General features: G+C 43.8%; 1 protein-coding gene and 1 long non-coding RNA gene across 4 annotated transcripts; both read right to left on the reverse strand.

Annotated features, from left to right (window-relative positions):
• Nucleotides 1-2226: 2226 nt before the first annotated feature.
• On the reverse strand, nt 2227-17670 carry Akirin1 (akirin 1). Of its 2 annotated transcripts, NM_001030054.1 has the most exons (5): nt 17313-17628; nt 10355-10495; nt 5723-5857; nt 4677-4748; nt 2227-3745 (listed from the first exon to the last, which is right to left on the reverse strand). In NM_001030054.1, the coding sequence occupies exons 1-5, from the start codon at nt 17527-17529 to the stop codon at nt 3735-3737; spliced, it is 576 nt and encodes a 191-aa protein (NP_001025225.1). In that variant the 5' UTR covers nt 17530-17628; the 3' UTR covers nt 2227-3734. The 2 variants fall into 2 exon arrangements, with proteins under 2 accessions (NP_001025225.1, XP_063144405.1); XM_063288335.1 differs by lacking the exon at nt 2227-3745 and having other exon boundaries at nt 4252-4748; nt 17313-17670.
• A 357-nt stretch (nt 17671-18027) lies between these two features.
• LOC120103124 (uncharacterized) lies at nt 18028-19169 on the reverse strand. Of its 2 annotated transcripts, XR_005505206.2 has the most exons (3): nt 19017-19169; nt 18663-18778; nt 18028-18380 (listed from the first exon to the last, which is right to left on the reverse strand). It is a non-coding gene; the product is annotated as an uncharacterized LOC120103124 (long non-coding RNA). The 2 variants fall into 2 exon arrangements; XR_010066628.1 differs by having other exon boundaries at nt 18663-19157.
• Between the last annotated feature and the right edge of the window lie 839 nt (nt 19170-20008).

Below are 20008 nucleotides of genomic sequence, written 5' to 3' on the forward strand. Positions count from 1 at the left end.
AGGCATCCCTTCCTACACTTAGGTATGGGCTCACTATGGTTTTTGTGGCTGATACCAAAGAATGCTACTAATAAGTCAAAACGTTATAATATAATGTTCACCCATCCACCTTACTCGGGACCAATCAGCTTAAAGGTTATCTGATAATACCTTGCCAACTGCTCCCCTCTCTGCCCTTTAACATGTGAACCTGGTTTTCCTATAAAAAGTCTACATTGGGTAGCTCAGCTACCCAGGCCCATCCCACTAACAGCTGGAACACGTGGAAGGACCAGTTCTCCTGCTCCAAAGCCTCAGAATCTCCAGGACCCAGGGCAACAACAGGGTAGCTGGGAGGAGTCTCCATGATCATGTCAGAAACCAGAGATCTCCAACCAGATCAGTGACTCATTGCAATGAATATTCACAAGTGAATAGGTGCAGACAAAGGCATATACTATGGGACACACTGACATGCTATAGCTTCCAAGTATACGGTTTTCTTTGTTGTGTTTTTTTGGGGGGTGGGGGAGGTAGCAAGGGTGAATATGAGGGGACAGGGAAATGAGCAGTGTAAGACTGGAGTGCATGATGTGAAACAAATAATCAAGTAAAAAAAACAAAAAACAAAACAAAACAAAAAACAGACAGGTGTGCCTCAAGCTCCATTCTTTGTTACCCAAGTGGTTTCTGGGAACAAAACCTGGGTGTCGGGGGCTGGAGAGATGGCTCAGCGGTTAAGAGCACCCGACTGCTCTTCCAGAGGTCATGAGTTCAATTCCCAGCAACCACATGGTGGCTCACAACCATCTGTAAAGAGATCCGATGCCCTCTTCTGGTGTATCTGAAGACAGCTACAGTGTACTTATATATAATAAATAAATAAATCTTTAAAAAAAAAAAAAAAAAAAAACCTGGGTGTCTCTGCAAGGGACCTTCACTACTTGTCAGACCAGCTCTCACATAGTACAAGCTTCCAACTTAATGATGCAGCTAAGGACCACCTCTTACGTCCCCATTCTAAGAGAGGGGCATGCACGTTTGCTTTTATTCAGTGCCAGAGACGAAACCCAGGGTTTTGTGCACACCAGACAAGCACTCTACCAAGGGTGCTGCACCCCAGGTCTACTCTAACCCCATTCTTGTATTACCTGGTACTCTCTTTGTCCTCTGATTTCAAAGTAGGAAGAGTTATTTTTACTCCCACCCTTTAAGCTTACGATGTTAAAAAAAGGAGAAATACAGTAGTGGAGTAGTGCCCTCGCCTAGCCCGTGTATAATCCCCAGTACTTTCTTTTTTTTTCGGAGCTGGGGACCGAACCCAGGGCCTTGCGCTTCCTAGGCAAGCGCTCTACCACTGAGCTAAATCCCCAACCCCCCCAGTACTTTCAAAAAGACAGAACATATTAAAACACAGGTGAGTCCACATAGCCATCTATGTAACTAGTTCCCCATAAAGGTTTTTCTAAAATCACACATTCCAATGCACCCTTGTAGTTTTTGTAGGTTTTATTATTAAGTCAGGATTTCCATAGGACAACAGAATTTCCTACCTGGGACGTACCCTCAAGTTCTAGCCCTAGAAGTCAGGATGAAACTAATATATATATATATGAAACTATATATATATATGCACATACACACGTGCTCACCTATACATACAGGGTCTCATGTATTCACACAATTCAGGTTGGCCTTGAATGCTATAGCTAAGAATGACCTTGAACTTCAAAGTCCCACAGGCTTCCAGATCTCAAATGTGTAGCCTCCTTTCCCTAATGCCAACCACAGTGGTATCATACTCGGTGCCCCAAAGGGTACCCTAAAAACAGCCTGCGGGCGCTTCTAGCAGTTGAGAGGGTGGCATGACTGTTAATCATGAAAGCCACTTGTCGCCAGAAGCCACTGGATGGGATGTTTTGTAAGGAAGCACAGCACCGAGGCGTCTAATAGGCCTCGGGGTAAGCAGCCTTCAGGTCTTGGCAGCCTCACAGGCCTTAACCCCCCACTTCCACCCCACCACAGCCATTATGATGGCTCCTTTTCAGGGAACAAGGAACTACTAGAGAAAGAAGAGAGGAAACAAACTGTCCTTTAGGTGAGTCAGTCATTCTTTAATTATTAAAAGCACACTGGTGGGCTCTCGGAGTCTGTGAATCTCCAACAGGGTGTTGAACCGTGGAAAGGATTATAGCAGCCTTACAGAGTTACCTGAACTAAACGCCACCACAGTATCAAGAAGAAAGGTAAACAAATAGCTTAAGTATTTTATTTGTTTGCAACTAAGCTTGTTAACACTATATAATGAAAATGTACAAAGAATAATGTTGCAGTTTTTGGTTAGATTTAAGTCAAAGACATTCATTAATAAGGAATCTTCAAATGTGAATACCCCAGAAATGTCCGCAAGCCAGCTGATCACAACAACTGTCTCTGAATATCACCTTACTTTGGAAGGTATTGGCAAACATTTGAATTAAAACTCAAGATTTTTCCAAAATAAAGCCGTAATTAATAAAACTATTCTATATTCAAACTAAAACAGTTTTCATAAAACTTTCCTTTCCAAAACAATAGTAAAGGAAACAAGGCATTTTGTAAAATGTGGTCCTGAACAAGTCACAGTAAAAATAAATGTATACTTAACTCCCACCTCCTCAAAACAGAGGCTGCTTTCTGCTCACAGCCTTGGGATCAAGGCAAAGAGCAGCCATTAAGCAACTTCAGGCAGGGTATTGCCAAAACCAAGCTCTAACAGTTGATCACGGACACCTTAGAGGAGAATTTGGGGGAACCTGGACAAAGGCTCCAGATTCTATGTTGAAACTGATGCAAAGGTGAGTGGCTCCTCCCACGTAGCAGTGCTGCGAGCCTGGCCCAGCCCCGCACTCCTGTTACACACTCCGCTCCGAGCACACCCTGATCTTCTGCTCCAGGGGAGATCTTCTCCCTGTAGAAGTTCGGCGTCCAGGGAGCTCCATGACTGTATGAATGAGGTGAGCTCAGACTCCACAGGGTATTTTAAGGCTTGGAGTCAAAGTATTTTTCCAGCACAGCTAGGCAGAGTCCATATACTGATGGCCTGTCTCCAGTTTGTTCTAATTTCTCACCATGGATTTGCAGATTCAGGACTGCAGACCTTCCCTATATCATCATAATCACGTCTAATGTCCATCCTAACTTACGATTCAAATTCTGTGCCTGGAAACAGTCCCTGTATTTAACGATAATACCTACACATAAACAACCCACTGTTACAACTTATATGGTCACCAAACATTAATGATCTTCTGTAGACCAAGAAAATGTTTTTAACCATAATTGTCGTGCATCAAATTCACAGCCAGAATCCCCAAGATCAAAAAGTTTTGCACAATACAAATAATAACTTAAAACACAGACACACACACACACGCACACACTCACACTTCTCACAGAGCTGTGCTTGGGGAGACTCCACATGTTGAGTGCCACCGAAGGCATTCTTTGCTAAACTGCTGTTCCAGGTACTTTTGTCTGGAAAACCTATCACAGTAGGGCACAGCTGTTTAGTGGATGAGCAGAAAAGAAAGATATGCTTGTGGCAACCAGAAAGTTTTAAGGTCTTTCAAGTTGTATAAAATGGACCTGCAGAAACATTTAAGTGTTCTCAGGATGCAAAGTTGGAGCTGAAATGTGATATCAAACCAGTTGCAAAAAGTATACAGCAGCCATCTCTTGAGGTCACATCTGGTACCCAGATAGGCAAGAAGGCTTCAGGATACATCTGCAAATTAGGATTAGAAGACAAATAGAAGGGAATGAAGACACAGGCTCAGTTTTAAAAAATATACACTAGTAGTGACTGATCAAATAGCAGGAGCTACCAAGTCAAAAGTACTAAACTTCAAGAATTTAAGAAACGTGTTTTAAGTACTTCAAATATTTAGAATTAAGAAATTTTGGTCACTCATAGGATAAATCAACATCCATCAATAACTGGACTGCATTTCTGGGGGAAAACATTAACGAAGAAACCGATGTTAAGAGACAGATGACTGTAGCCAATATTGGCTAACTACAGAAACTTGAGCAAATTATCTAACATTTCTTTTTTTTTTTTTGGTTCTTTTTTTCGGAGCTGGGAACCGAACCCAGGGCCTTGCGCTTCCTAGGCAAGCGCTCTACCACTGAGCTAAATCCCCAACCCCTTATCTAACATTTCTAAGTATTGTCCTTAACAATAAATTGGGGTTAATATTACAAGTTGTACCTTATAGGATACTGTGAGGATTATGTAAAATTAAGATTTGGTTTGACACTGTACTGGATACCAAGGTATTCTTTTTTTTTTTTTTTTTTTGGTTCTTTTTTTCGGAGCTGGGGACCGAACCCAGGGCCGTATTCTTAACTATTTTACTTTACGGGGCCTTTAAACAATGATTTTTTAGACTGATTTATGTGCATGACTGTTTTGCCTGCATATGTTTGTGTCCTGCATGTGTGGCGGTGCCCTTAGAGGTCAGGAGAGCTCCTGGAACTGAAATTATAAAATAAGTGGTTGTGAGCCACCATATGGGTGCTGGGAACCCACATAAAGAGCCTGCGCCCTCTGCAAGAGCAACCATCATGGGCCTTTTGCTCTCAGTACATGAAATACTACCAAGCAAAATTGAGTTCTTAGAACTAGGCATTAAAAAAAAAAGTGGTATACTTACAGCTTGTTGGCCTTGTCCCATATCGTCGCATGATCTGATCATGCGTGAACTTCACAAATGATTCATACTGTTCTGTGAAGACATAAGAAAGAGTGTATACTTATCTCAGAAACCCATCCCTAACCTCTCAGGCATTTAGGAAGCAGGATGGCACGTCTTCCCTGTTGGCATTCACTATTCTTTACTCAAACATTCCCTTTCCTCTCCTGTAACAGGGATATAGGAGCTTGGGTTTCTGAAGTCCTGTCATAAAATGAAAGCATGAGCAAGTGGAATTACAGTGGGATCAGTAAGAGGACTTTGGAAGCAAGTGGGAACAGCAGAATCCCAACTAAGAAAGCTAAGATGAAAAAACTGAGCCTGGTGGTTCATGCTTGGAATCCCATTTTCTGAGGGGACTGGACACAGGAGGATTGCTGTGAGTTTAAGGCTAGCCTGGTCCACACAGTAAGCTCCAGGCTTATCATTATTTTTTAAATTGTGTGTATCTATATATGGGCCACATGTTTGTTGGTACGTACATTTGAATGCACGTGCCTGAGTCCAGAGAGTGCTGGATCAGCTGTAGTTGTAGGTAGTCCTGAGCCATCCAACATCGGTGCTGGGAAAAGACCTCAGGTCCTCTGGGGGAGCAGAGAGCCTAAGTGCTGAGGCACTCTCTAGGCTCTACTATTCTTTATCACACTGGGATCCCCTGTTCTCTGGCCTCAGCTGACCTATACTTGCTAGAGTGCTCAACTTACACAGCAACAAAGTGACTCTCCTGCAGAAGTTAGAACACTGCACTGTACCCATCCTGACACCCGTTAGGAAGTACCACAGACCAACCACCTGTTCGCCAGCTGGTGGCCTACTCAACGCCTATCTTACAAGAGCTTGGCTTATCTACTTTCAGAAATGCAAATGAGTTCTTTCATATGATGTAAAAACAACACCACAGCAGCACCAAAGAGTAGCCTCAGTGCTCACAATCCCATAACATCCCCTGCACGAAGCCTTCTTTCCTGAGCTGTGCCAGCGGCACAGCACCCCATGTCTCAGCCTACCTGCCAGTTTGGTACTGAGGATCTGCTCATACTCCTCCCGGACTTTATCTTCATAGTCTTTTAAGAGACGCTCACATATTATTCCCACTTGTCGAAGGGTAAAGGTGGGCTGGTCCTTCTTCATCCAGAAAGCACCTGGCAAAAACATAAATACAAGCTGGGTACTAATATATAAATATAAAACAAATACAAGCACATGCCAATAACCCCAGCAATCCTAAAGGCAAGAGGAACAGAGTTTAAGACACACACAGGAAACTTAACAAGTACCTGATTCTAAATACAAATAAAAGATGGGTAGAATATCTGCTTAGTATTAGGCTCCACCCAGGCCCCAGACTGCTTATCTTTAACAACATATTCCAGTTCTGTGGCTCGGAGTGAATAACCTTCATATAAATACTCTTGGCTTTAGATGGCTACTAGCCTGGCTACTTAGCAAGTCCTGTGGATCTTGCCTATCTCCACGTCTCTAAGTGATAAGATTACAGAGGTGAGCTTACATCTGGCTTTTGTTTTGAGACTATTTCTCAGTATAGAGCAGAGCAGAGGAACTCAGTCTGTAGGCCAGGCTGTCCTCAAAGTCACAGAGATCTGCCTGCCTTTGCCTTCCCAAAGCTGGGATTAAAGGCATGTGTTACCACACCCTGCCCCTCTATTTTAAATTTGTGATTTTGTTTTGGAATTCATTCACTGCTATCCTGGAGCACTTGTGACCCCTGTGGACATGAGATTTGAAGTGTCTGTCTGACTGAAAACAAACATAAAAAATACACTTTCTGATCATTTAATTCTGTAGCAGGTAAGGGCCCAGTGTCTTTTACTTTTAGGATCCACAAATGATTTTATAGACATAGGAATATGTGGCTCAGGACCTTTAGATTTGCTCAACAATATAAAACAAGTCACTAATACTAACCCCTTACCACTTCCTTTTAGAAATGGTCTCAAGACGTCTAGGCTGGCCTTGAACTTATTAGTAACCTCAAATAACCTTTAATTTCTGATCCTCTGCCTCTACCTCCCCAAATACTGGGATTACTGTGCTGGTTTATCCTGTGCTGAAGATTCCACCCAGGGCTTCATGCACATTAAGCAAGCAGTCTACCAACTGGAGCCACATTTTTAGCCAGCCATTACACTTTTATTAACTCATGCTCCTCTTGTGATTCATCAGACTCCTATAAACACAGCACTGCCAAAATGGAGCCAGAAGATCAGGAATTAAAGTCAGGTCATTCTCTGCTACTTAATGAATCTCTTCCCTAAATGTCTTTCTCAGTTTTCCTAGTCACTTTACCAGCAAAGGGCGTGAACATCAAAACTGTAATTTTCAGCTTCTTGGGATCTATTATCTCAGATGTGAATTAGTTTTTATCAATCAGGTTCAGAGTATTCAGCAAAATGAGAGGGATAAAGGTTATACAGAAAGCTTATACTCTGGAATTGAGCAACAGCATAATTACAGCCCGATTCTGGAGCGAGCTAGCTAGCGACTGGAGGAACAGAACCATAGAACTTCCTGCTGCTGGTGAAGCAGCAGCCTTATAAATCAGCATAAAAATCAAGCCATAGCCCAGCTTATCCCCACAAATTAGTCTAGAATCTTTCTTCATTCTAGTCAGTATTTAAGATACTCATCACCCTGATACAACAAACCCTGTGGTTTTTTTTTTCTTAAACTAAATTAAGTTTTTTTTTTTTTTCCTTTACAAATAAAACATGACCAAAACACTGGGCACCCATCATCTGTAATCCACTACTTTAAAATTCTTGGGTCAGTGAGATGGCTCAATGGGAAAGGCATTTGCCAACAAGCCCGAGGACCTGAGTGTGAGTGAACCCAGGCTGTGTACAGAGAGAACCAACTCCTACAAGTTGTCCTCTGACTACTACATGCACGCCATGGCATAAGTACATCTGCCTGATATAAATAAATAAATGTAATAAAAATTCTTATCTTTTTTCTTTTTTCTTTTTCCTTTTTCTCGGAGCTGGGGACCGAATCCAGGGCCTTGCGCTTGCCAGGCAAGCGCTCTACCACTGAGCTAAATACCCAACCCCGTAATAAAAATTCTTATCTGTTTATATTTACATATATTAAAAATATTTATTTCCCTGTTGGTTCATAGGATCCCAGATCCTATGGAGTATGAGGTTAAGAATTTACCAAAACAAATATTGGACAACTAGTAAGATTCTGTCCCCAAATTAAAAAACAAAATAAAACTTCACCCTTGCCCTCTAAGATTCCTGTCTCATTTAAAATAACATAGACGGGTGTGGTTCACACCTTTAATCCTGGCACTCTAGGAAGGTGGATCTCTGTGACTTCGAGAGGCTAGCCTGGTCTACAAAGAGAGTTCTAGGACAGCCAGCGCTACATAGAGAAAGCCTGTTTTGAAAAAAACAAAAATAAACAATAATATTTAAGAAGCTGGACTTAAATAATATTTAAGTGATGGCTCAGCAATTAAAATCACTCATTGGGTACAATTCTAGAGAACCCTGGTTTAATTCCCAACATCCACGTGGTTGCTTATAACCATCTAATTCCAGTTCCAGAGGATCTGATGCCCTCTTCTAGCCTCTGCTGGCACTAGGCACTCACATAGTATCAGGACATACATGCACACAAAACACCCACAAAGAAAGTGAATACAGGATTGGGGATTTTGCTCAGTGGTAGAGCGTTTGCCTAGCAAGCGCAAGGCCCTGGGTTCGGTCCCCAGCTCCGAAGGAAAAAAAAAAAAAAAAAAAAGAAAGTGAATACAGATTAAAATACTATTGGGAAGGAGGGGAACTGGCTATGCAGCTAGTAGTAGAACACTTTTGCACAAAGCTCTGGATTGATCCTCAGCACTGCAGAGTAATTCGGAAACATGGGATTAGCCATTTGAAAGTGAAAATGTCAGTGGCATTCAGTATGGTCATCATGCTGTGCTACTCCCCCTAGTTCTAAAACATTCCTGCCATCCTCAAAGTAAAAAAACCTTTACCCACTAAACAGCTCCTTACTCTTCCTGCCCACCAAGCTTCTCAAAACCACTAATTTATTAGGAGACAATCTCCTCTCTCTTTCACTCCTCTTTGAACCACCACCGTTTAAAAAAAACAAAAAAAAAAATCAGGGTCTCTTCTCTGCATAGCCCTGGCTGTCTGGAACTCACTATGTAAATCAGGTTGGTCTTTAACTCACCAAGATCTGCCTGATCTGCCTGGCACTACTTCCTGAGTGCTAAGATAGCCAGGTCCCAGGCAATAACTTTTAAGCGAGATAATTTTTAAATTTTAAACTGTTAAGAAATTTAATATTTTGAGGAAACAGATTTTTCTACAGGTTGGTGACACTGGCCTGCTGACCATTTATAGGGACATAGCAAGGAAGCCTAGTTCACTAAGTGACAACATCAAAGCCTGAGAAGTTTGAGCACAGCCCCACGAACCACAGGTCAAGGTTAGGAAGCAGGACTGTCCAAGAGAACTTTCTAAAACAAAGTGTCTAAGATGTTCTACAGGTGCATGCTAATGCAGTAGCCACATGTGACTGCACTTATGCATCTGAAATAAAGTTAATGCACATGAGCCTCGGATGGTAAACCTTTTTGGGAGTGATGGCTCAAGAGCATGCAAAAAGGCTGCCACACATCGATGGACAGCCCAGGCTGCAGACCAGCCAAGGATATATACTGAGGCTTTGTCTAGACAACAAAACAGGACCAGGCATAGTGACACACAACTCTGATTCTGGCACCCAGGAGATAAAGGCAAGAGGATCTTTGGGAGTTCCAGGCTAGCCAGGGCTGTATGTGAGACTCTATCTTATTAACAACTTGTCTAGGTCAAAAAACAAAACCTCAAAGTGAAAATTTTGTCCTAAAACTTAATTAGGTTTAAATAAATAACTTGGCTCCATAGTTGGGTTGAATCTAGAACACCCTCCACAGCCAATGTTTTAAGTGCCTGATTCCTAGCTTGTGGCATCAGTTTGAAGGCTGTTGTGTCTTTTAAAAGATGAGGGCTGAGGCTGGAGAGATGGCTCAGCAGTTAAGAGCACTGACTGCTCTTCCAGAGGTCCTGAGTTCAATTCCCAGCAACCACATGGTGGCTCACAACCATCTGTAATGAGATCTGATGCCCTCCTTCTGGTGTGTCTGAAGACAGCTACAGTTACTTATATATAATAAATAATTAAAAAAAAAATGATGAGGCCTGGCAGGGGCAAATAGGCACTGGGACAGGCATTTGAAGTTTCTGTCTGTATCTGGTTCCATGTCACCCCCCCATTTCCTGGTCTATACCATATGAGGAGGAAGTCATAGGTTCACTGAAGGATCTGAGCCACTTCACCATGCCTGGCCGCCACAAAGGACAATACCACCTGAAACCATGAGCCAAAACAAAGCCATTCTGCCTGAAGTTGCTCCTGTCAGGTACACTGTCACGGGGAGGAAAGGCAATGCAGCACGAATGGCTAAAGGACACAATGCAGCTAAAGTTTTCAGACAGGATCTTGCTAGGCATCACTAACTGGTCTCAAATGCGTAATTCTGGCCTTAGCCTCCAAAATATGCTAGGATTGCGGGTGTGAACCACCAAACCTAGCCACAGCCCCTGAAGAAGTGTGCTTACCTGGAGAGCTTGGTGCAGTGAGTGCCGAGGAGGGAGATTGGCTTTCTGAAGTACAGGCTTCACTCTGACTGAGAACAACTTCTAAATGTCTCCATCTCTGGTAACGATTATATTCTTGTTTTATGTTCTGAAAAATTTGCTCTAGTAAAAAAAAGAAAATGAACTTGAATATTCATTTTATGGTCATTTCTTCAAACTTTCTCTTTTTTTCCCAAAGATCTATTTATTTTATGTATGTGAGTACACTGTCGCTGTCTTCAGACAACATCAGAAGAGGACATTGGATCCCATTACAGATGGTTGTGAGTTGTACAGATGGTCCCATCTGGTTGTGGGAATTGAACTCAGGACCTTTGGAAGAGCAGTCAGTGCTCTAAACCGCTGAGCTGTCTCTCCAACCCTTCTTCAAACTTTCTACTCACAAACTTCCTTGAGAAGATTGGCAAGAAAGTCTTATTACTTTATTCTATAAGATGCTGGGGTTCAAACTTGAAGTCTTAAATGTTAGGCAAGCAATTTACCAATGAGATACATCCTCAGCTCAAAGATGGTATTCTGACTAAATATTCCTTTTATCATATAGGTCATAATCTTTTCCTTACCCTTATGTTAACAGGTAAATGTTATAGTGTATGGATCATTCCCATAGCTCAAGACATAGTTCATATCCTGACTGTGGAGCTGGTGAGGTGGCCCAGTGTACACGAGTGTTTGTTGTGCAAGTGGCTCATACTTGTAGGAAACACTCATGAACATAAAGTAAAAATAAATAAATCTCAGAAAAGTTTAATTCCTAAAATAAGAATTTGCTAGTTATGCCTGTCACCCAGTTTCCTTTACTTTTTCCTGTGGTAAGCAAACAAGTCAGACCTGCATTTTGCTGGATTCACCAGTACGATTTAAAGTAAAATAAACTGTGTTATTCTTAATTTGTTTTGTTTTTAGTGACAGAGTCTCATGTAGCCTACCCTGGCCTTGATCTTGTACAGCTGAGATGACCATGGACTCCTCCTGACGGATCCCCTTTATTTCCCAAGCACTCAGGTTAAAGGTGTGCGTTACCATGTCTGGCTCTTTTTGTTTGTTTTGTTTTGAGAAATGGTTTCAGACTGTGGCCCATATTAGACCTCATCTCACAGCAATCTCCATGCCTTAGCTCTAAGTTTTACATCTACAAAGCACAGTATTATGCTTTATATTATGCTTACCACTAATGGACCTTTAACAATTAAGGGTTTGTTCCAGGAGACTTAAAGATCTTTGGGGAAGATGGTAGATAGAAAAGGCATTATGTGCAACATCCTGGAAGGAGCTGAGGGCTACTATTTGGGATCAATTATCAAGGCTCATTAAAAGTATTTCTGAGCCAGGTATGGTAGTGCAAACCTTTAATTCCAGAAGAGACAGAGGCAAGTGGATCTTGGTGAGTTCAAGGCCAGCCTGGTCTACAAAGTGAGTTAAGGGCAGTCAGTGCTGTTACACAGAGAAAGAAACTGTCTCAAAAAAACAACCAAACCAAAACCAAAACTAAACCAAACCAAACCCCAAAAAAGGGCCAGAGAGATGCCTCTGAGGTTAAGAAACACTGTTTTCCCAGAGGACCTGTGTTCAGTTCTCAGAAGGCACATTTTAAGCAGATCACAACCACCTGTAACTAGTTCCAGAGGACCCCAGTGGCTCTGTAGGCACCTGCACTTACATACTCACACGCAGGCAATCTCTCTCTCTCTCTCTCTCTCTCTCTCTCTCTCTCTCACACACACACACACACACACACACACACTTTAAAATAAAAATAAATTCTTAAAGAAAAAGTTTCTGAGCTGAGTATGGTGGTAAACTCATGCCTGTAATTCCAGCTTGGAAGGTGGGAAGCAGAAGAATCAGGCACCCAAAGTCATCTTGGATTACACAGAGTTTGAGAACAGTTTGAGACACTGTCTCTCCCCGCCCCTGCAACCTCCCCCCTGCCCCCCCAAAAAAACAAAGAACAACAACAACAATCCAAAACCAAACTAAACCCAACTGACAAACAAGCTGGGCTTGGTAGCTGGTAAGCTCAGTGATTGGGAAATAAAACAGGAGGCTCACTGGTAGGTCAAGGTCAGCCTGGGCTACTCAGTAAGTTCCAATGCCTGAGTGAGACCCTGTCTCAAAACAAACAAATATTCTGGAGGCAGGAATGGTCTCAAAACCAAAACACTTCTGAGCTCAGCCTAGCCTAGTGATGCCAATGTGATCCCAGCCTCTCTGGAGGCCAAGGCAAGCCTAAAGTGGAGAGCAAATTGAAAGCCAGCCTAAGCAGCTCAGCAAGAGGTGGTTCACACCTCTAATCCCAGCATTTGGGAGGCAAGGACAGGTGGATCTCTGTAGTTCAAAGCCAGCCTTGTCTACAAAGTGAGCTCCAAGACAGCCAGCGCTGTTACACAGAAAAACTCTGTCTCAAACAAACAAACAAACAAAAAAGAAAAAAGTTAAGGCTGAGGAAACAGCTCAGTGATAAAGCACTGGCTTCTCATGCAATCTATGTTCAATATCTAGTATAGGAAAAACAAAGAAAGGTGATATTATAACACACCATGTTTGCTAGGAGTCAAATGATTGAGTCAGTCATCACCAACAGAAGTTGCTAACAAGCAGGAAACACCAATTAGCAACTAACTATAAAACTACTCCTGGAGACAAGCGTCTAAGGAGGATGTGGGTTTCAAGTTTTTATATACAGTGACATAACACTGTGGTCCTTTCCCAGATAATATAAAGCACCCCAATAACAAAAGCAGAGACTGCATCCACAGTGATGAATGCCTAGAATTCTAATACTGGGAGGTGGGGATGGGAGCAGGAAGATCACTGCAAAGTTCAAGGCCGTCCTGGCCTATACAACAAGTTCCGACCAGCTACATAGGTCTATCTAAAAACCAGGAAATTATATTCTCCAATTCAAACTGTTCCAGTGTATACTCTGCTTTGTAACCATATTTGTCAGGGATGGAAGGTGGTGATAATGTCTCTTTGTTTGCTATGAGCAATTTTAGGAAGTCATTTGAACAGGTAATGAGAATCAAATGACTGGATTTGGTCACAATGATAGTATGATTTGGTAGTTGTACATCTAGGTAAACCAACTCTGCCTAAATGCTAGAACACAGTAACATTTTCCTTTAACAAGATCATGAAATTCAGGCTCTAGATGCCTGCAGATAGGAAAGTTCTTTTTTTTCTTAAGTCCTACTCCTCAAGCGCACACCTGCCAGATTCATTCAATACAAGGATGTAAGCAACTGCCAGGAAACAAGAAAGGACAAGTATGAGGGCAGAAGGCTCTGAGCCACTCCACTTGCCTCCTGAGCAGCTAATGAACAATGGACACACACACTTCTAGGCTGGTAGGATCCACTACCAAGTCCAAATGCTAACATAGAGTCTAAGATTCCTCTCTTGCAAGAGGAAAACAGTTGTGATTTTCTTCTGAAGACCATCTAAAAAAGGAACAGTGTTTATTTTTAACAATGCAAATTTCTTTATAATACATATGATACTCTTAATCCTTGATTCTCATTATTATTTAGCTTTTAGCTTCCAGGTTATTTATCAGGCTAAATTTCTCCCTAAAATTAATGTTTCTGGGGGCTGGAGAAATGGTTCAGTGGTTAAGAACATTGTCTGCTCTCCCAAAGGACCCAAGTTCAATTCCCAGCACCCACATGACAGCTCATAATTGTCTGTAGCTCCAGCTCCAAGGAATCTGACAGTCTCATAACACTGTACATTAAATAATTTTTAAAAAATTAATGTTTCTGAGCTACTGTAAGATGAAACTAAGAGCCCTTCAGGACTCAGCCTCACGAGCCGGGTGGAGGAGCACACTTCAGGAGGGAGAGGGAGGAGCACACTTCAGGAGGCAGAGGGAGGAGCACACTTCAGGAGGCAGAGGGAGGAGCACACTTCAGGAGGGAGAGGGAGGAGCACACTTCAGGAGGGAGAGGGAGGAGCACACTTCAGGAGGCAGAGGGAGGAGCACACTTCAGGAGGCAGAGGGAGGAGCACACTTCAGGAGGCAGAGGGAGGAGCACACTTCAGGAGGCAGAGGGAGGAGCACACTTCAGGAGGCAGAGGGAGGAGCACACTTCAGGAGGCAGAGGGAGGAGCACACTTCAGGAGGGAGAGGGAGGAGCACACTTCAGGAGGGAGAGGGAGGAGCACACTTCAGGAGGGAGAGGGAGGAGCACACTTCAGGAGGGAGAGGGAGGAGCACACTTCAGGAGGCAGAGGGAGGAGCACACTTCAGGAGGCAGAGGGAGGAGCACACTTCAGGAGGCAGAGGCCGGTGCAGTTTTGTGAGTTCTTGACCAACTAGGCTTCCTCAAAAGATTTTGTTTCAATCCCCTCCCTCCCCCCCAGAGTCCTAAGGCAGGCATGGTAACAGGAGTCCATAATCCCACTCAGTATACAGGAGGTAGAGGTAGGAAGAACAGGAGCTCAAACTCATGCATACATACATAGCAATAACAAGCGGGATGCTACTCAAATAAAGACAGACTGACTCTTAATCAAACACTTGCCCCAAAACCAGAGCTCAGGAGGTTCAGAGGTCAAGGTCATCCTTAGCTGTCTATTGAATGCTTTTAAATCCAGCTTGGGTTACATGTCTTTCCTAAGCCACCCACAAAAAAAGGGTGGAAGAAGAGAAGGAAACTTTTAAACATCCCATTGTTAATTCATTTTCCCCTTAGATGACATCATTGTTATTTGGTGTTCTGAGATAGCATCTGGATAAGCCCTGAGTAGCTTGGAATTCATTACATAGACCAGGCTGGCCCTGAGCTTGTAGCACTCACTCCAGCTTCTGCTTCTCAAGTGCTGAGACTACAGTATGGGATGCCAAACCCGCTTAGTCTATTTGTAGAGCAACTAGCAACATCTCTACTTTATCCAGATGACATGTTCTACTTAAGCTACAGCATTAAGTAATATATTAATACTTCAGGTTTCTTTCATGCCTGACAGAACCAAAATTCAATATGCATTAAGAAACAAGGTTTTGGGGTGTATTTAATAAATTAAAAAAGTTAAAAAACGTAACAGTTCTGGGCATTTAGTTTCCCCAGAGCAAAGAGAGGTTCTGGTTTTCAAAGCCAGCATCTCCAACAACAAAGAAGACCTCATTACAAGACTCTGCCATAGTCAGTCTTCTAACGCATTTTTTTTTTTTTTTTGGTTCTTTTTTTCGGAGCTGGGGACCGAACCCAGGGCCTTGCGCTTCCTAGGTAAGCGCTCTACCACTGAGCTAAATCCCCAGCCCCCTAACGCATTTTAAAATGATCATTAAACAACTAAGCTCGGCTGGAAGTGAAGAAATAAAATTTTATCCAAACAGACATCTATGGCTCTGCCACTTTGAAATGGGGTCTTCTTATGTGGCTCTGGCTGGTGTAGAATTTTAGCTCTCTTGATCTTCCTGTCTCAGCCCTGCCTGCCCCTGCTTTTAGGGCCCTCATAAAAACAAACAAGCAAAATTAAAAAAAAACCTTCCAAGTGTTCAGTCATTCTGTGCGTAAGACTATATATAACATTAAGTCATCAGGGAATTTAAATGGAAAAGATTGCATTGTGGGTCAGACTAGGTAATGGATGTAAGACTCTATTTAGAAATGATTCTTGGAATCAGCCATGATGGGTTACAAGTCTGTAATTCCAGCCACTTGTGAGGCTGGGGCAGAAGGACTGCTGAGTTCAAGACAGGCCTGGGCCACACTGTGGGTTCCAGGTCAGTCTACAGAGTGAGACACTGTCACAAATCAGCGAAGGAAAAAGACTATTGAGATTAACAAACTCAAGGAAAAGATACAGAGAGCAGGTCTAGTGGAAAGAGTGGAGCCGCAGTTTAAAGGAAACGTGTGGTTAAGAAGTGAACACAGGTATAAAGATAAGACTTGAGAGGTCTGCTGGTGGCAGCAGTATCCTTGGGTGGCTAGGCAGAGGAAGGAGGAAATGAAAACTAGAGGCACTAGAGAATGAAAGATGTAAGGGGGGGAAATGATTTAAAGGGATTGCAGGTTTTCCTCATGCTTGAGGAACAAGGAGGAAAAAATCCCACAAAGAAGCAACTTGCCCAAATCCTTTTGAGGGATTATTTCTGGGATCCCTTTAAAATTGCTGAATGTGAGCGCTGAGGCACTTTCCCTCCTCCTACTGCAATATGATAGGCATCTTTACTGTCACATGAGTCCTTCCTTTTGCCTTGGCTAAAATGAAGTGCTTTACTCAGGTCGAGTCACTGTATTAGCTGTTTGAATTTTGAGTACAGAACCTCTGTGTACTTAAGGATTCTCAAATACTAGCTAACCAACTACCCACTTCAAGCCATACCTGAAACAAGACAATAGCCATACAATAAAACAAGGTCAGTCCCTCTAAGAAATAGTTTGGTTGAATCGTATTCCATGACTATTGGGATGGTTTCTGCTCCCTAAAGAATTCTAGAAATCAAGTCTCCCTAAAAGCTTCAGAACCGTTCGGCCGCTACATACACTCACGCCCCTTCCCCTCTAATCCGTCTCCCGCCCCACTCACGGCTGGGTTCGTGAGCAGAATCCAATTTTCCATGGCCCACTGAATCTCCGGGGAGGTTCCGCACTAGCGGAGACAGGAGGGGCTTCAGGGACACCAAGAGTCTTCGGTGGCCTGGGGTATCCCCACCTCATCTCGGTGTCCACCCCCAAGACTCTCCAGCTCCAGGAAACCCGAAAACCGACACTGTGGGGCCACTACCCTTCCCGGATGTCTCTCGTCCCCGGAAGCAACCGGGCCTAGCAGCACCCCAGTTCCTTTTTCTTCCAAGGCCGATTTGGGGTGCTGAGGTAATTTCGGCCGGCGCCTACGACCCCCGCACCCTCCCCGCCCCCCACGCCCCGGCCTGGCTTCCTGCCAAGTCCGCAGCAGCAGCGCAGGTTACCAGGAGTTGGAAGGCGACGCTCGCTGCCGGGAGGGGCAGGCTGCTGGAGGCTCGCCGGCGGTGTCTGCATCTGAAACGGCGGCGGCTCGGCGTCCGGGGGCCTGAGGCCCGGAGTGGGGCCGGGCAGAGGGGCGCAGCGTCGCCGCTTCGGGGAACCGGGGCTCAGCAGCGCCGCCTCGAACTCCATGGGCCGTTTCAGTGTCGCCCCGCACGCCATCCCGCGGAAGGGCCAGAGACCAGACGCAGACGCGGCAGCAAAGGAGCCCTGAACCCAACTCTTCAGCTACAGCTCCCAAGCCAAGCCGGCTCCAATGGCGCCTCCGGCACCCGGCAGCCGCGCTGGCCCCGCCTCCTGTGACGTCACGGGCGTGCGCCACCGCCTGGCGGAGGGGAGCAAGCCGGAAAAGGGCCGCTCCAGGAGGCCCGCAAGCCTGGGCTCGGCCCTTTGCGCCCCCTGCGGAAGAAGTGGGCCGGTCTGGGCGGAGAGCGTGGTCGCCTAGCAACACCCCCGCCCTCGCCCCTCCCAGGGCCCCCCTTTACCCTCTCTGCCGGGGTGGCCTAGGAGGTCTTTCGCACCTGCGCGACAGGGGTCTGGGGGGGATGGGAGAGACCTAGGGAGACCCGGGTTCCCGTGGCCGCGTGACCGATAAAAGAGGTGATTCTAAAGGGTTATCAAGGGATTTTCTCTGAGTCCCAGGAAATCTTCACAAACATAGCCGGGTTATCTAAGGATAGGCTTTATTTAATCCACGAACCCTGTGCAATCATGGGCAAAATTGGAGGAGGAGGTGTGTTACAAATGAATGTATTTTGGGGATAGATGACCCAGCCATTAATCGGCTCACTAAATGGATATGAGTTACGCAAAATGGATTAAAAGAAAAAAGCCTACCAGAAAACTCACTGGCTTCAACTGTCTAGGCAAGTGGTACCAGGGTGTTAGGAACTTCACCCTGATAGCTGATTTGGCAGTTGGGTTTCTCATCCGACTTGGCAGCTCAGGCTGGTTCTTCCTTGGTCCATTGAGATGCTCTGCTATACTGTTGGCTGGAAAATGCTTTGGATATTCTGCAAATGAATAGAAAACAGGGATGTTCTGCTTTAGGAAACACTGGGGAGTAACTCAAGTGCTTTCAAACACATCAATAGAACGATCTGAACATCCCCTCCCCTCTCAAAGCCTTTCTGTAATTATTCATATATTAGTGGCTGTGATTCCTGAAGTCTGGCTTTAACATTATCACTGTAACAGATTTTCTCAGAACAGTCCAAATTTCAGACACTCATTTCTAATTGTCAAGATGGCTGTCAAAGTACTTCAACACTTGGGATTAGAGAATAAAAGCATACTATCTCCAGTTGTCTTCGTCATCATCGTCGTCACCGTTGTTGTCGTGGTCCTCCTCCTCCTCTTCTCCTGTTCTTTACGTTGCTTTTCTCTGAGTCCTTTTCCATTTCTACAAACTCTTTAAAGATCATAACATAGGTCATATACTTTCACATTTATTTTTGTAAAATATAAGACAGCACAGTGTGCCAAATTGCTGGTTTTCTGTTTGTTTTTGCCATATTGGGATTCAAGCCTCATGTCTCCCTCCCTTAACACTACCCATGTTAAGTTTATTTTAGCACATTTAGTGTCTATATAGATGTAAAGGTGGTTTAAACTAAAATCTAGAAATAAAACATTAGAGCTAAACAAACCCCGCAATTATCTTGGCGGCAAATGGCTATAACTGAATTTAAAACTTAGTTCTGAGCCTTTTGGATGCTAAAGAAAAATGAAACCCTAGTCACGATGAATCGATGTTATCTGAAAGGAATCAGTTCAGCAGAAGACACAGACCATCATTTTGTGTATCACTTTAATTCCCAAGGTAGACTCCCGTGACTTTATTAGGGAACAGTGATGTAATAAACCCTTTAAGACAGCTTGCATGGCTCTTTCTATGTTCAATAAAAGCCAAGGACATGAAAAGCTACTTGCTTAACAATGGTTATTTTTAAGGGGACCTAAGAGTACCACCTAAATTGTTTTCTTGTGGTGTAAACAGATTCAAAGGGAGAGATTAGAAGACTTGAAAAATATGTCCCTTGGGTAGTCATTCTAAACACACCTCTCTTAGCTAGGGTTTTGCTGTGTGCTTTGATAGTCACTCTGTGGTCCTTTAAAACATTGAGTGTGCCTTGGAATATTAGCGTTTTAAAGGAGGCAGCTTTAATTTGCATATATGTCTAACTTTGCTGCAAAACCATACATTCCTTGAGAATAACAAGGAAGCCCTTATTCATCTGTGTTTCCCCATGATGCGCACAGTGTTTGAGTGCTGCAGGAGTAGGCACAGAATACATATTAGTCAACGAATAAGTGGCAATTATTACTCTATCTCTGAAAGTTGATAGGCCACATTGTTGAATGAGGTGGTTTTCAGATGATTCAGAAGCCAAACAAGTAGGTGGTATATCCTATGATATGTTGCAAATGACAGTGGCCCAGAGAGATGCCTTTGAGGGAGGTGGATGGGCTGCTCTGACAGGATGGAAACGCAGTCCTTATGAGGTCACCACACTCCAGGTCAACTTTGTTGTAAGTTACACAGTCATTCGGCTAGGCATGTGCATACATGCACCCAACACACGTAATTGAGCATCTCCATGTGTAAGGCATTATAACGTCAAGCTTTGTAGTTGAAGGT

The sequence above is a fragment of the Rattus norvegicus genome, chromosome 5, assembly GCF_036323735.1.
Source record: "Rattus norvegicus strain BN/NHsdMcwi chromosome 5, GRCr8, whole genome shotgun sequence".
Classification (NCBI taxonomy): Eukaryota; Metazoa; Chordata; class Mammalia; order Rodentia; family Muridae; genus Rattus; species Rattus norvegicus.

Excerpts from the sequence above, each read along its gene's own strand:
- Akirin1 (XM_063288335.1), bottom strand. The coding sequence starts at position 17,529 with ATGGCGTGCGGGGCGACACTGAAACGGCCCATGGAGTTCGAGGCGGCG. Across the intron at positions 10,496-17,312 it reads GCGTCGCCTTCCAACTCCTG|AGCAAATTTTTCAGAACATA; the intron begins GTAACCTGCGCT and ends TTTTTTTACTAG. Across the intron at positions 4,749-5,722 it reads CCTCAGTACCAAACTGGCAG|AACAGTATGAATCATTTGTG; the intron begins GTAGGCTGAGAC and ends ATGTCTTCACAG.